Below are 15,786 nucleotides of genomic sequence, written 5' to 3' on the forward strand. Positions count from 1 at the left end.
TGGTAGTTTTACTCCTGTGTTCCCTCCGTGACTCAGCTGAGGGCTCTCTGAGGAACTGAAAATTCAGTGTGCTTGGGCGTAGAGGAGACCTGTTTCCCAGCCTTATTGACTACATGGCTTTTGTTTCTAACTTTCTCTTCTAGTTTTCAAAACTGCTGTGGTCCTTGTGTACAAGGATGGTTCCAAACAGAAGAAGAAACTTGTAAGTTGCGTGAACTATTTCGGTGACGCTGTGTGCATTTGTGGTGCTGCGATCCAGATTTGCTTTCCATAAAGCTGTGGTGCTCGAGCGTGCTTTTGCGTATGTGATCCTTGTACCTGGCCACACAACTGAGGTTTCGGGTAATTCCGAGTGGCCTGATGATCAGCCTGGGGGCAGCGCTCTGCCAGTGCTCATTGAGTTAATCCTTTGCTCTCTGCTGGACTAGTCATTCCTGTTGCCTGCCACATCCAGTCCATGCTGCGGAGTGGAATTTAATGAAATGAGGTATCACCTCACGTATCTCTTGGCTCTTTGATCAGCGTATGTGAATCAAATATGAGAGCTGATGTCTGTCAGCTTTTTCTCAGTGAGACACAATGCCCTCAGTTCTGGCTGTTGCATGACACTGAGCAAGTGCTGGCTGCTCTCAGCTAAATTAGGTGTGTCTGCACTATGTGTTCGGGATCCTGCTGGAGTCTGGGATCAAAAGGTAAAGCTAAGCTTGATGGTAGACAAATGCCTTGCTACAATAAGCAATACAGTTTATAGTATTACAGTATTATAGTATTCCCACTTACGGCATAAACCAAAAGTGTGATTAGAAATGCTTGTATGGTTGTTTTCTGAAGTCAGCTGGCCACAAAGTGACTTTGGAGTGGCTAAAGCAAAACCAATGCATGTTTATGACTGTATGTGCACTTGGAGGAGAGAATGCAGCATTGGTCTGAAATGACTTGAAGACATTGATAAGAGGTGATTGGCCTAATGATTACTTTTGTCTAGATTTTAGCCAGACCTTCGTAGACAGGCACTTTAGTGGCTCTGGTTGCTAAGATGTTGTCATGAGAAAGCAAGCATTGCAACAAGTTTCTAGCTGACCGTTCTCAGTACAAAGCACAGGAGACTTTTGTGTCTGACTATCCCAAGGTGTCTCATTTCCTAACAGTATTTTGAAATTCTTCCAGGGAGGATCACATAGAGCTTCAATTTATGAAGACTGGGATCCGTTCCGCTTCCGCCACATGATACCTTTAGAAGCACTGCAGGTCCGAGCCTTGGCAAGTGCAGGTAACGTTGCAGCTGCATTAATTTGGCAGGGTTCTTAATATTTGGTTTAGGTGCGTTCACCAACCAATATCTGTCCTCAGTATGTGTGTGTGCAGTTTCTGGGTCCCAAGAAAGGAACACACGACCTCAACATCCATAATAGCCCTGCAGGCAAATGAAGGGGCAGAGGCTCCAGTTGTGTATCTACAGCTTGTCAGTAGTTTTTTGAAGCCACTTGGGGTTCTGGAAGAACAAGACAAAGTTGTTGTTGATTCTGGTTCGCTCTGTTCCTCTTCTGGAGACTAGAAAGCAATCTTGCAGCTGTGAGACAACAGAGCTAGTAAATTTTTGTTCTTGTGGGTGATGGCTTCATGTGAACCTTATTATATTAAAAATTTCAAAGTTTGAACAATTTGCTTCCTTTCTAATGCATAAATGAAAGTGGAAAGAATGTAGGAGGTAGCTGTAAAATGTGACAATACTCCATGGAATACCTGAAAAGCTGTTTGTTTGTTTCTTTTTGTATTTTTATGGGACCGAATGCATATAAAATGCTACTAGATTTGGGAAAGTTTAAGTGTCTGCTGTTTCATTAGTCACTTGCCCACTGCTGCCTTTCAGCCATGAGTTAATTTTACTTGCAGTGTATTTTGTCCCAGATGGTCTTAAACCATTTTTTCAGGATTATGGAATGTATACTCTAATGGAGATTAAATATGAGAAACTGTTGTATGAAGTGGTGCTTGCTTTTCACTTTAGATGCAGAGACGAATTCTGTATGTGAGATTGTCCATGTTAAATCTGAGTCTGAAGGCAGGCCAGAAAGAACGTTTCACCTTTGCTGTAGGTAAGTGCATTTCCATATTTTCAATGGCAGCTGCATCACTGGGTCCCAGTTTGCCTATTGCCTTCCCTTTCAGGCAATCTGGGAAAAGCCTATAGGGGAAGTGGGAGGTGGCATTAAAACCCTACTTCTGGCAGGCAGAATTTTGGAAAATGTCTTAAAATAAAGGCATATATTTGATCAGCCTTACACCTTCATGGGAATATCCTTATTACAATTTGTCTTTCACAATTTTACATGCAGTTAATCTCCAGCTTTGGATCTTTATGCCAAGTAGTTGTTCATGTGTCTTGTTCAGCTGGTACCTTTCATGCCACCAAGTTCCAACCTCTGCTCTTAGGGCATTTGCCTTTCCTTAAGTAAACCTTGTCCTTCTTTGCTGTGGCGGTTGCCTCGATGTGTTTTAGAGTTCAAACAAGAACTTGGTACACAAGTTAACCAGAGTCTAATGGAGCTGATACCAAGCCAGTTCCTACTACTACCCTGTTTCCCCCAAAGTAAGACAGGGTTTTATATTAATTTTTGCTCCAAAACTTATTACTTTCTTACATGTATAGCTGCACAGACACTATCTAAATTGACTTTTTAAATGAACTTTAACTAGGGCTTATTTTTGGAGTAGGGCTTATGTTTCGAGCATCCTCAAAAATCCTGAAAAGTCATGTTAGGGCTTATTTTCAGGGTAGGTTTTATTTTCAGGGAAACAGGGTAGGTAGTAGAGAGTTGCAGGACTCATGCTTGGTGTGTGTTTACAGGAGACAAACTGCGATTTAATTAGCCACCATAGGTCAACTTGATGTTTATCAGACAAAGAGAATCGCGTGGCTGCTATTCGAGAAAAAGGAAGCCTCAAGAGGGGTGAATGGCTAAATGTTTTGTTAATGAGCAGTGTATTTGTTTCCTTGGATGTCCATTGCAATGATTAGAGATGTACTTTTGCTTTGGAAATACTGTATTAAATTGAGTCTTCTCTGGGGGAAGGGTGTGCCAGTCAGTTTGCACTGTCTTAAATTACAGAACTGGCCATTATTTAACTCACTTATGGCGAGATGTTAGCATTTCCCAAGAGATAACACTGCCTTTTGCATTCTCACCTATTTTTCAGTTCACCAGAACACAGGAAGGACTTCCTGAAGGCAGTGCACTCGATTCTGCGGGATAAACACAGAAGACAGCTTCTTAAAACCGAAAGTTTGCCCTCATCCCAGCAATATGTTCCTTTTGGTGGAAAAAGATTGTGTGCTCTAAAAGGTGCAAGGCCAGCCATGAACAGGGCAGGTACTGTAGGGCTACAGACTTTCAAGATCCCAGTAACCCCAGCACCGTTGTAGGACATGTGATGGTGTCTGTTACTTGTATATTAGAATTAGTATTCTCTCCTGTGTATGTAAAAACTGCTGGTTTTCCATGCTTCACCTCCTTGAGAGCCTTAAATTGCCTCTATTTACCTTGCTTTGCACTCGAGGCTCAGCTTCAGAGCAGTCCTTCTGGCATGGAAGGAAGAAATGAGGTTCCTGTCAATACCAATTGGCTGTGCACTTTAATCTGGAAATGGGTTTCGGGTGAACAAAGCAGAAACCCGCTGCGTATTTCTTAGAGCATGTACAGAATTTTGAGCTAACATTAGCACTTTTAAACTAAAATGCACAGGAAAAGTCGGCTCCCCCCGAGTGAGTGGCTTGGTTTGAAGAGATAGCTTTGGATGTCCTCCATCTCAGCCTGTTCAGCTCTATTGCTAAAGGGCACATGCTTCTACTTCTCACATTTTGAGAGGCATGCGCTTGATACTATTATTTTTGTAATGGTCTATCCTAAACCGTGGATTTTCCTTTTCAGTTGACTTCAGGCAAAAGCAGTGAGAATATCCCAAGGAAAAGCAGGTTTTCATTTTCAGAACACTAGATGATGGAGGGAGGAAACGCTCCCAACTGAAAAGTACTTGGCACCACTGCCTGTTTTGTTCTGGTCTGTTATTATTTTCTTTTTCTGCTCTTTAGATCCAGCAATGTAGACAACCAGGCTTTCTGTTCCTCTTCTGTAATGGGCAGGCCAGACCAATAAAGCAACTTGTCTTCTCACTGGGGTTGTTGCCAGCCATCTGCCTCAGAGACACTTAAAATCATAAGGAAGAAGAGTCAAAGGAGGGCCAAAATGCGACTGTTTTACCACAGTGCTTCTTCAATCAGCCTGTGGGGCTAATCTGCTGTAGATACCAACCCTTCTTGCAGTTTCAGTTGATGCATTTGTGTGATGAATTCTGTGGAGATTAAAATCTCCTCCTAAGAGCCCAGACCTCTCACTACAGTTAAAATTTGCAACTGCTGAGCTGTTGTACTTAATTCATGTTTTGAGGCTCAGGGATATTAAAATGTAATCCCCACCCCCAGGCTGCTAGAGCTTAATAAATACATACTGAAAGTGCTAAGATGCTCTTCAGTAGAGGGAGACAAACTATAATCTTGGAGTTCTCCTGCTTGTGATGGAGCTATGTGTGTGTGCACGTAAAGCACTGGAATGCCTGCAGGTCCTTTGGCTGCAGGATTTGTCCCCTGCTTTCTCTCCCAAGCCTCTCACGAAGATGTTCCAACATGGAAGATGTGAATTTGCTAATTAGGCCAGTTGCAAAAGCTAGTAGACCAGCTGATGCTGAGTAAGGAACTTCAGAAAGTTTTTCAGGTTTTGGGGTGTTGCTTTTTCCCGTCCCTCCCCTCCAGTAGAGAGGGAGCAGGGAAGGGAGTAGCAGAGCCTGGATGAGTAACTTACTTCCCCATAAATAATGCAACAATTGCAGCATCTTCAGCACTGTGGTAGCTACTTGGAAGCCTGTAGCGTTGCTCTTACCCCAGAGCAAGCAATTCCCCGTACCGAGGCGTAAGGCTAGTTGATTTTTGCAGTGTGCTGACAGCAGGACACCGCATGTGAGAAGCTGAGCTGAGCAGATGCACTCTGTGCTGGCTGGCTGGCTGCCTACCGCTGAGGAGGAACAGTAATTGTGGGCCATTATCCCAACTGCGGATCTGAGTAGCAGAAACTCCTTTTTCAGCTGGAGAGAGACCTGTGCTGAGAAGCTGAGTGAAGTGTGACTTGCCCGCAGGGAGGATGCTGAATGACTAGGTCATTCGTGGGAGTCTGCCTGCTTTGTGCCTAGCGGTGTTAAATAAAGGGCCCCTGGAAGACTAACTTTTTAAAGAGAGTTGTACCGTGTGTAAAAAGCCTGTGGGGTTTTATCTTTGTGTGTGTGCAGTGTCAGCCCCAAGCAAGTCTCTTGGGAGGAGGAGGAGGCGGCTGGCCCGAAACAGGTTTACCATTGACTCAGATGCCGTCTACACGAGCAGCCCCGAAAAAGAGCCCCAGCAGCCCACCCACAGTGGGGACACTGACCGCTGGGTAGAGGAACAGTTTGACCTTGCTCAGTATGAGGAGCAGGAGGACATCAAGGAAACGGACATCCTCAGCGATGACGATGAGTACTGCGAGGCCGTGCGAGGCGCCGTGGCCGACCGAGACCTTCGGGAGCGGCTGCAGGCGGCCTCCATCACCAGCAGCCAGCAGCTGTGCCGGGGAGACCGCCCGCGCCCACCCACGGACACGCACGCCTCCAGGATGACCCAGCTGAAGAAGCAGGCGGCCTTCTCCGGCATCAACGGCGACGTGGAGGGCCACGGCGAGGAGGTCATCTGGGTCAGGCGCGAAGACTTTGTCCCCAGCAGAAAACTAAACACGGAGCTCTGAACCGGTCCCTTTCCCCACCTGGATGCGTAGGTCTCCCCATCCCTCCCTCCTTGGCTCCCCCGCTCCCTCCCTCCCTTGTGGCCCCGCACACTGCGGGGAGCTGATCCCCATAGATTGCACACTTGCACACACCATTTCGGCAGCTGAATCGGTCCGAAGCCATGCGGCCACACTTCAGGCAACTGTAAAACGCTCAAAACTGGAACGGAATAAGCTTAAGGTCCTGTCGTACGTTACCAAGGGCTTTCACACTATTTTATTTATTCTAAAATAATCAGGGGCTGAAATTAAGTATGGGGAGAATATCATCACTGGAAAACAAATTACTCTGGATGTCTTAACCTATGTGCAGCAAACTAGCTTAAACAATAGCACAATGGAAAGAGGGTTTTATAGCCGTACAACGTCAGTCGTAGGTTCATCTCCTTAATGAGGAAACTGCCTTTTTAATGTGTACAGTCGCAGTATTCTTATTACTTTTCCCTCTTTAAATGTAAGAGAATATACATGTATTTTAGGAATGTGTGAGGAAAGGTTTGGGATTTATGTTGTGTTAAGTCCTCTTGGTCTGTGGCTGGTCTAATTTTACTGTCAATATTGGAAGCTCTAGTTTTACATAATATTGTAAAGATGCCAAACTCTTAAAAAAGAGATCCAAATTTAACACTTGAAGAAATATTTTTTTGTATTTTACCTGAGATGCAGGGGCACAAAGGGATAAGAGTTTTACGGTGTAAGCGTAGCTCCATGTCTAGGATACAAGGCTAGCTTTTTGCAGAGGGTTAGGAATGGTGGTTTTATATTAAAATAAGAACTGGAAACTCTTATTTAGGTATAACTTTCTTCTGGAAAAGGATTATTGTATATGTTTGAGACTGGAGTTTAGTTAGATAATAAAAAGAATAAAATAAAATAAAATAAAATGACATGACTGAACTGTAGCGGAGCAAACCGATCCATGGTGTGACCTCACTGGAGCCAGTGCAGCAACATCACAGATCAGTTTGGTCCCCTCTCTCTGGCAGAGTTTGGGCTTAGGGGACAGGGAATTCATGGCCAAAAAACTGACCTCATCCACTCTCCTACTGTGGGTGAAACTAGTGTATTTTAATTCCTTTATAAAAGCTTTTCCACTGTTCTACACAAGCGAACCTCTTTAACATTTTAAATCTTTCATTTGAACATCTAAAACAGGGTAAATGTGACTAAAATCTTGTGGTTTTTAAGTAGACTTCCAAATACGAAACACAAAACAGCACTTTTTTTTAAGATTTATATAGCTTTTCTCATTTCGGTTTCACCTATAGGAAAAAGGAAGATTATATGAAATTTTTCTTTTTTTTTCGGTTGGTATCTATTGATGTTTGAGACATTAGTAGGTACTTTGAAAACCTGAAATTTTATAATAGCTTTAGGATTATATTTTATAAAATCCACTCTGACTATATTTTAAAACATAACAAAAATTATTCCCCCCAAAAATCCATCACTGTCTTTGTGTCCCAGCTAGCATTCCCCTCTCGCCACTCCCGTTTCTGGTTTCTGGTGCACTATACTTGATCTTATGAAAGCTTTCTCTATTAACTTTTTTGCTATCTTCTGATTTTCTTTTCGTAAAAGCTTTAGAAAGGTTTCTATACCCTTTGTATTATCACATCATTGTTTTATATCATCTACCTGTCAGTTGTGTCGCAGCGTGTTAAGAGAAGCGGAGGTTTTAGCTGTCCCATGCCGTAGCCAGCGGAACAGTCAGCGCTGAAATACCGGAAGGCTGGTACTGGGAAGGTACCGTTGTTCTTGTACATAGTGTCATGACATGTCTATGTCAAAGGTTCTTATATATTTCTTTTATAAGCTGAAAGAAGGTCTATTTTTATGTTTTTAGTTCTATGAATGGAACGTTGTAAATGCCTGTCAGAAATAAAATACTGGAAAAAAAAAATACAAGGGAGTGGTGCGTGCATGTGTGTGTTGCCTCCAAGGCAAGTGCCTCTCTCAGTAGAGGCAAGCAAGGGAGCAGGTCCTACAGCACATGAAGCTGTTGGGTTTGCTCTCCTGGCTTTAATAACCTGCAGCGAGTCTGCTTAATAATGTTTCCACCCCGAGCAGCGCGTGCGCTTAGAACGGGTTCATCCTGCCTTGGCTCTGCTTTTTGGTGGGGTCTGAGCGCTGGGGTAAATAGCAGCTGCTTTGGCCAGCATGTGCTGAGCTACAATCTGTCCCACGTGAAAGGCCGGCGCGAGCTGCTCGGCCTCCCTTCTCTCCTAGTGAAACCTCATTTTAATGTATTTATTTCCCCAATGGAAGGTCCAAGCCTGGAGCCCTGCCTGTTAGAAGGAAAACAAGACAGACAAGAAGATCAAATGCAAGTATTTGCCCACAGTGTGCCCATTTGACAGGCATCTTGGCACAAAACGAAGCTTTACTTTAGTGGGATCGCTAACTTTGAAATGGTATATTCAAGTCTGTAACTAGCAACGCTGTTCCCCAAATCTGTGGAACTGCATCAACCTCCACTGAAACATGAGTGCAAAGCTAACGTGCTAATCCTTGCTTGTGCGCTCAGCAGAGAACAAAAGTGAACAAGTGTGAATGTCTGTTTTAAATGCCACCTTTCTTTAGATGTGTTCACATGTTCATCTGCCCAGCAGTTTATAGAATCATAGAATGTCCTGAGTTGGAAGGGACCCACAAGGATCATTGAGTCCAACTCCTGTCCCTGTATAGGACAACCCCACAGTTCACAGATTAGATTTTACCAGCCACTGCAATGTTTTCCAGCAATCGACTTCAGCTTTCAGATTGTATACAAAGCTGCTTAAAGAGCCTGTCCTACTGCAAGAACACCATGCCTTGCATTAGAAATTCATGTTATGTAGCTCATTTCTCACATATCAAGCCTTTTGCAGAAGGTGTGGTAGGTGGAAAGTGTAATGATATGGAGCAGTTCTTGTATTCTCACCTACCAGTCACTGTAGCTTAGGAAAGAGCCCGCGGGTAGGGCTCAGCTTATATTTTGCAGAAGTGAGAGTTACCATTTTCCTTTTTACGTCCATGACCAGTCATGCCTGTTTCTTTTTCTGTGCTGGTCACAAGGAACATTTAGTGTGTATTTTAAAAAGAAAGAGGAGAAAAGCAGCAAATTCCAGAAGAATCTCAGTTAAGTTGGAAAAGCTCACCCAGTCCATGGCCATTTGTTTAGCCAAACCTCGTCTCTTCGAGGTGCTGAATTTTAGTCCAAATGTGGAGCACACCATAGGTTGGTGTTTTGTGCAGCTTGGGCAGGAGCTTTGGTGGCCCATGGGTGAGACCCTCACTCCCACCATTTTTTCTTTAGAGCAAGTAGTACTACTCATGTACGGGCAGTTTGGTTATGTGCGTGGATCCCGGCAGCTTGTCCCTAAAAGGTGGGCTTGTGGACATTAGGCAGCTGGTTTATTAGAAAACAAGGTGTTATCACCAGTGGTGAGAGAAGAGCCTTGCACAGCCCCTTGGGCTTGCCTGCGGCAGCAGAACAGCAGTGGTCTTCCACGGGGAGAGCACAGGCACCGCGTAGCACTGAGATTTGGGAAGTGCTTTTTTTAACTCTAGTTTTACCACTCAACTGTGGTTTTTTGTTGTTGTGTTCTCTAGCAGACCTGCTTTGCTTGCGCCAGCTTCGAGACAACACAGGAAATATTTTGTTTCTGACGCTATTGTCTCTGCAGATAACCCCTGCTCCTTGTGTGCAGCTATTTTAAATGTGGCCGGATAATTGTGGGAACACCAAACAGCGCTGCCACTTCCCACAGCTCGTGTTCCCCCTGCCAGCATCATCAGCTTCCCTGCAACTTGCTTTCCTTTTAATTTTATTCTCAACAATTGCTATAGTACTTCTGCTGAACATTAGACTTTTTTTAATCTTTTCATTTACAAGAGCTGTCGTGCATGTTGATTGAAGACTGTCACTGTGTCAGTATCACTGAATTCATCTTGCCCAGCATTTTTGGAGAAGCTTGCTGCAGCTCTGCCTTTTTCTGGGGAAAGAAATCCTTTGAAAAATCCCTTCCTCTCTTTCTCTTTTCCTTTGGCCACATCCTGTTAATAATACATAATACCTCTGCATTGTACGTGGGCATGAGCTCGAGTAGCTTTTTGCAATAATGAAATCTTAAAGCAGCCTTAGGGCCTGGGTAAATTGTTCCCATTTTAAGCCTGACAAATGAAGGCAGGTGGAGAAGTACACACAAGGTCATGCAGCAGGCCTGTGGTGCCGTGAAAGGCTTACCAAAGGCTGTTTAGCCATTAGTCTGGATGATGTTTCCTTTTCATTAATGTGAAGAAGTAATTAGCTGTAGTAAGGAATCTTTTCATGTGGCAGAGTAATAAAGTGATCAGAAAAATCACACGGACTGCCCGGGCAGTGGGGTTTGTTTGTCTGTGACGTACAGCTGTGGTATTGAGGTTGCTTTCTCCTTTCAATTCTATGTTTCCAACCAATTTAATAAGAGGGGGAGGGATGCTGATGAGTCAGGGAGTAATTGTAACCAATGAACCCTGGTTTCTGTGGCTGTTCCCCCCAGGCACTGATGTTACAGGGGATGCTGACTGCACAGAGCCGCAGGGGAATGCACCTCGGCGCCCTGGAAGGAGAACAAGGTTGTGCAGGCTCCATCCTTGGGGGGGGAGTCAGGAACCATGTGGAGAAAGCCCTGAGCAGCCTGGTCTGATCCTGGAGCTGGTGCTGCTCAGGGCAGGGGCTTGCACTGGAGACCTTGCTGAGGGGCCTTCCACCTGCATTATCCCCTGATGCTGTGACTTCTCCTCCACACACACCCCTCTGTACCCGGTCACACAGCACATGTTTCAGTGATGGGGTTTTTTATTGTTGTTGCTGGGTTTTCTTTGGGGTTTTATTTGTTTGTTTTGTTTTGTTTTTTTTGTTTTCCTGTCAGGAAGAAGCTGCAAAATGTGTCTTGAATTTTGTATCAAAAGATGAAAATATTGCAATTAAACCAAACAGACAAACTCTCAGGAGATAAAGCTTGGTGACATTCTTCCGCAGGAGACCGCAGGGGCACAGATTTACTGTGGGAGTGGGACAAATGAAGAGGCCATAAAGTCACCTTCTCCTAATCCTCTCACCCTCAGTCAGAAATGTGTGGCGCAGGTGTAGATGTATTTCCTGGGATGCCCCAGGTCTACTACACACAGTAAATGGCAGAAGTGCCTGTTTACCACTAATCCTTGGGTCATTGCTGCAAAAACATAACCGGACTTTTATCAAAACTGTGTTTGGATATACAGAATCATGTTTTCTATCTCCCTGTCTTCTCCCAGTTGAAGCAAAATATTTGAAATGAGAAAATCTCCCTTTAACCCCCTGTTTTGGCACATCACAGTTAAAGGTACTGTTCCCCCTCCTCCAGGAGCCCGGTAGTTGTTTGAAGTCACCATCCAGCCCCAAATGCGGCTGTTCTAAAGGCGGCAGCCCTTGGGAAAGGCTGACTGCAAGGGGCAATGGAGAGTCGGATGTGCCTCTGGCTCTCCTACAGACCTGCCCAGTGTCCTGCCTCAAACAGCACCCACAGACGTATGTCTGCGGAAGAAGAAGAGCATTTGTGATACTTCGATGTCTACACGTGCGCAGGCAGAGAGCGCTGTCTCATGGTGTAGTAGCTTAAGGCAATGCAAAAGATCCCAAGGTCAATTCAGCTGTCCACACGTAGTCAGGAGTAACACTTCAGGCGTCTAAGAGGTCCAAGACATCTATCTGCGTGGGGGTGCAGGAGGATACGGGCGTTTCAGGGGAGCTGTGCTGTTAATGGAGGGGCAGCTGGAGTCTGCGGGGCAATCCTGGGGCAGCTCAGGTGGCATTAAAGTCAACTGAATCCCACCCAATGACTTCTGCTCCCGGAGGCTGCCCTGTGTGCCCTTGAATCCAGGTAAGCATTTTGCATCCAAACATCCTTTGGCAAGGAGGTTTAGAGGTCTGGTACCCGGGCAGGGATGTGCCACCTGCTTCTGTTCATTCTGAATTTTGACCACACTACTTCCATTTGACACCCACCAACCTTTTACATTGGAGGAAACTGTGGAGAGTCAATCTCTACTAACTTTCTCTGCATCATCCATAACTTTAGAAACCTTTGTCATATTCCTCATTAGTCAGCTTGTTTTCCAGACTGAGCCCTTTCTGGTAATCAAAGAGCCATTAATTCTGCTCACTGATGCCACGGGACTGTTTTTCTCCACCAAAAAGATAATTAGAAGTACGAAGGTGTGACAGTGAAAGGCAGTAGAAATCAAACATCTTGAATATGTTGCCAGCCAGTCTGACAGGGATTCTTTGGTTAAGTTCTGCAGAACTCCATGTCTCTCTAGGGGATGACAATAAAAGGCACAGAAAGGAAATGGCATCAAAATATGGGGTGTGATCTATGCAGCAGTTCCTACAGCAGTGGCAAATAAATGTTTGCTGCTTATGGCAGGATTATTTTCAGCTTGTAATACTACCAGACTAATGCAAAACCTTCAGGAACTCAGTGAGGGAGTGAAATCAAGAGAGTCGGGGCATCGAGCAGAAAGCAGCACACAACTAGAAGAGCACACAGACAAGAGGTGACAAGCGGCTCGTGTATGCCAGCTCACTGCGCACTTCACCACACCAGATCTGAAATCCTTCCCGCTGCTTTGGCTTAAAAACTCTGTGCTGTCATGAGCCAAATGTCTCTGCATGAAACAGAGGAAGAGAGACAGAAACATCCTCCTACAGTTCCTCCCGCAAGCCTGTGCAAGGTTTGGAAAGGCTAATACTGATACCGTTTTTGAGTGTAGTAGACTGTGTACTAGAGAGGTAGGTGTGCTAGATCCCTATTCTACATCTACGCAATTAGCTGATGACCCATATGCAATCACACATCATTGCAACAGCCAAGTAATCTGCTCTTGGGGAAAAAGTGTTTGAAATGAAATAGGTAACCTGAGGAAATAAGAAATAATTAGAAATAGTGTATTGAAAAAAAGAGGGAGCAAGAGGGCCTGAAATTAATTAATGTTGCAGGAACCAGATCAAAGCCAGAAACTGAGATTCACAAAGCTGCAGAGAGGTGTGAATAGAATATTAAGTAAGTGCTACAGTGTCTCCATGAGGAGAGGGAGCTGCAAATCAACAGCTGGGGTGCTTGGAATGTGGCAAGGAAAAAGCCAAGGGTCAAGATGCAGCTATGTGTTTTTTAAAAAAGTGCTGGATGAACCTTTGTGCTCACTGTTATCTACAAGAATTGCTCCAGGTACCATCTTGCACCAGATGCTCTCATGCTTCTCTGGCCCCCTAGGATCGTCCATGTTAATTCATAGGGTAGTATGTGGCCACAGGAACACTTTGCCTGTGGCGAACATTCGGGATGGCTATGGGAGGTCCATAGCACCAGACACAGACTGCTCCGGATCAGCATTGCCAGCACCACAGAGCGGTCTCTGGTGCTACATTTCAAATCTAATTGCACAGCCATAGTTCCAGCAGTGTTCTTTTCAATTGCTAGAGAAAATGCCTATTGTTTTGTACAGTTGCTGGGTTGGTCTAGGACAGGTCATTGCTCCTCAGGTTTCCTTCATGGAGATTCAGTGAGCTTTGAGGCTGCCATTCGGCGGCGTGGGGCCAGCCCTGCGTGGCTTCCCCAGCCATGCTGAAGGATTTGCCCCACTCAGCTGAGGCACTGTGCAGTACAGCACACCTGCCTGGTCCTTCAGGCTGATATTTCAGCTCAGATGTCTCTGCCATGCCTAATGTGCCCCAAGTTTTTTTGTGATGGACTGCTGGCGAGAAGCTGAGCTGACAGACAGTAATTGTGCAGGAGCCCATGGCTTGTTTGCTGGAGTGACGGGAGCAGTTTTGTTTCTGATGACCCCGATGTGAGCCTTGTCTGTTGGTGGTGGGCAGGGCTGTCTGGGAGGATGTTGGCTCCAACCTCAGCTTCAACATGGAGCCAGAGCCCCAGATGACTTCTCTGCCCCACCCTCTGGGTAGTGCAGCATTGCAGTGGGTGAGTAATTGTCTGACAGGCCGGGCTCAAGCGGTTCTAGTAAATGGGGTTATGTCGGGCTGGTGACTAGTGGGGTTCTGCAGGGATCCATCTTAGGGCCGGCACTCTTCCATGTCTTCATAAATGACTTGGACACAGGACTTGATGGAATACTAAGTAAGTTTGCTGATGATACAGAATCGGGAGGAGCTGTTGACACTCTTGAGGGCAGAGAGGCCCTGCAGAAGGATCTGGACAAACTGGAGAACTGAGCAATCACCAATGACATGAAGTTCAACAAAAGCAAGTGCCGAATTTTGCACCTGGCTGTACATACAGACTGGAGGATGAGATGCTGGAGAGCAGCTCCATGGAGAGCGATCTGGGGGTTCTGGTCGATGGCAAGTTGAACATGAGCCAGCAGTGTGCCCTGGCAGCCAACAGAGCCACCCGTGTCCTGGGTGCACCCAGCACAGCATGGCCAGCCGGGCAGGGAGGGGATTGTCCCGCTCTGCTCTGCACTGGTGCGGCCTCACCTGCAGCACTGGGTGCGGTTCTGGGCAACACAGGATAAAAAGGATAAAAAGCTACTGGAGAGTGTCCAGAAGAGGGCTACAAAGTTGGTGAAGGGTTTGGAGGGGAAGCCGTATGAGGAGTGGCTGAAGTCACTTGGTTTGTTCAGCCTGGAGGAGACTGAGGGGAGACCTCATGGGGCTACAGCTTCCTCACAAGGGGAGCAGGAGGGGCAGGCACTGAGCTCTTCTCTCTGGTGACCAGGGACAGAACCCGAGGGAATGGCAGGAAGATGTGCCAGGGGAAATTTAGGTTGGACATGAGGAAAAGGTTCCACCCCCAGAGGGTGGTGGAGCACTGGAACAGGCTCCCCAGGGAGGTGTCACGGCCCCAAGCCTGACAGTGTTCAAGAAGAGACTGGACAAGGCCTCAGACACATGGTGTGAACTGTGCGGTTGTGATATGCAGGGACAGGAGTTGGACTCTATGATCCTTGTGGGTCCCTTCCAACTCAGGATGTTCTATGATTCCACGATCGCTGCTGGCAGGTGGCTGGGCTGCTTATGCTCCGCAGGGAAGAGCAGAGGCTGAGGAGGTGCTTCTGCAGACGGTGCAATGGCAATAGCCCCCTCCTAGTGCTTCCCCAGGGTAAAACTCCGGGGCACACTCCGCCGCCAAAAATCACTGAGCCTGCTCTGGGAAAGGCTCAGCGATGAGTAGCCGGGCGGTTTTTCTGCAGGGGAGCGGGGGAGGGGGTGCGCAGAGAGCAGAGAGGGACGCCGATGTGCCACAGCCGCCTCCTCCTCGGCACCGCGTTCGGGTGGGAGGTGCAGCCGGAGGGGCGGGGGCGCCGGGCCGGGGATGCTGCGGGCGGCGGCCAGCGGGGGTCGCTCTTACCCTGCGGATGCCGCAGTGCCCGGCTCGTCAGCTCCTGTGGAAACCGGGGATTTCCGCTTTAATAAAACAAATAAACAGGAAATAAATTGGAAGCGGGCGCGCTGGAGGGGCGCAGCGTGCTCTTCGCCCGCATCGCACAGGGCGTCCCGCGCAGCTGCGGGGCGGCCGCCGAGCTGGGATTTATGTCATTCCATCAGATAAAGTAATTTCCAGGGATAGATTCAGATTCGTTTCTTCTCATCAGAGATTAAAGCCCTTTAATTGACTCCTCAAGAGGTATTAAAGAATTTAGTAGCTTTGCAGTCGTTCAAGCATTAATGATGCTGGGACTGATGCTCCTGATAAGTATCATCTCCCACAATGACGGAGGGCAGATTCTCCCTCAATCTTTGTCCACTGTTTTGTACTAAGTCTCCAAAGGGACTGAAGGATCCCACCAGCATTTAGGAAGGAGGGAAGGGATGGGAGTAACATCTTCTAACAGGCAAAATTGTCGAAGACGGCCAGCTGCTCAGCACCATCATGAGGCCTGTGTTAGTGTTGCGGAT

At 46.4% G+C, this 15,786-nt stretch overlaps 1 protein-coding gene across 2 annotated transcripts in view; it reads left to right on the forward strand.

Annotated features, from left to right (window-relative positions):
• The window catches only part of TIAM1 (TIAM Rac1 associated GEF 1), an 85,340-nt gene extending 77,629 nt beyond the window's left edge, over positions 1-7,711 (forward strand). For both annotated transcript variants that reach the window (XM_065630828.1, XM_065630819.1), the window contains exons 21-25: positions 144-202; positions 1,168-1,270; positions 2,009-2,096; positions 3,199-3,371; positions 5,338-7,711. In XM_065630828.1, the coding sequence (XP_065486900.1) occupies positions 144-202; positions 1,168-1,270; positions 2,009-2,096; positions 3,199-3,371; positions 5,338-5,825 (911 nt within the window). In that variant the 3' untranslated portion in view covers positions 5,826-7,711. The remainder of the gene's footprint in view (positions 1-143; positions 203-1,167; positions 1,271-2,008; positions 2,097-3,198; positions 3,372-5,337) is intronic.
• Positions 7,712-15,786: the final 8,075 nt, after the last annotated feature.

The sequence above is a fragment of the Caloenas nicobarica genome, chromosome 1 (assembly GCF_036013445.1).
Source record: "Caloenas nicobarica isolate bCalNic1 chromosome 1, bCalNic1.hap1, whole genome shotgun sequence".
NCBI lineage: Eukaryota > Metazoa > Chordata > Aves > Columbiformes > Columbidae > Caloenas > Caloenas nicobarica.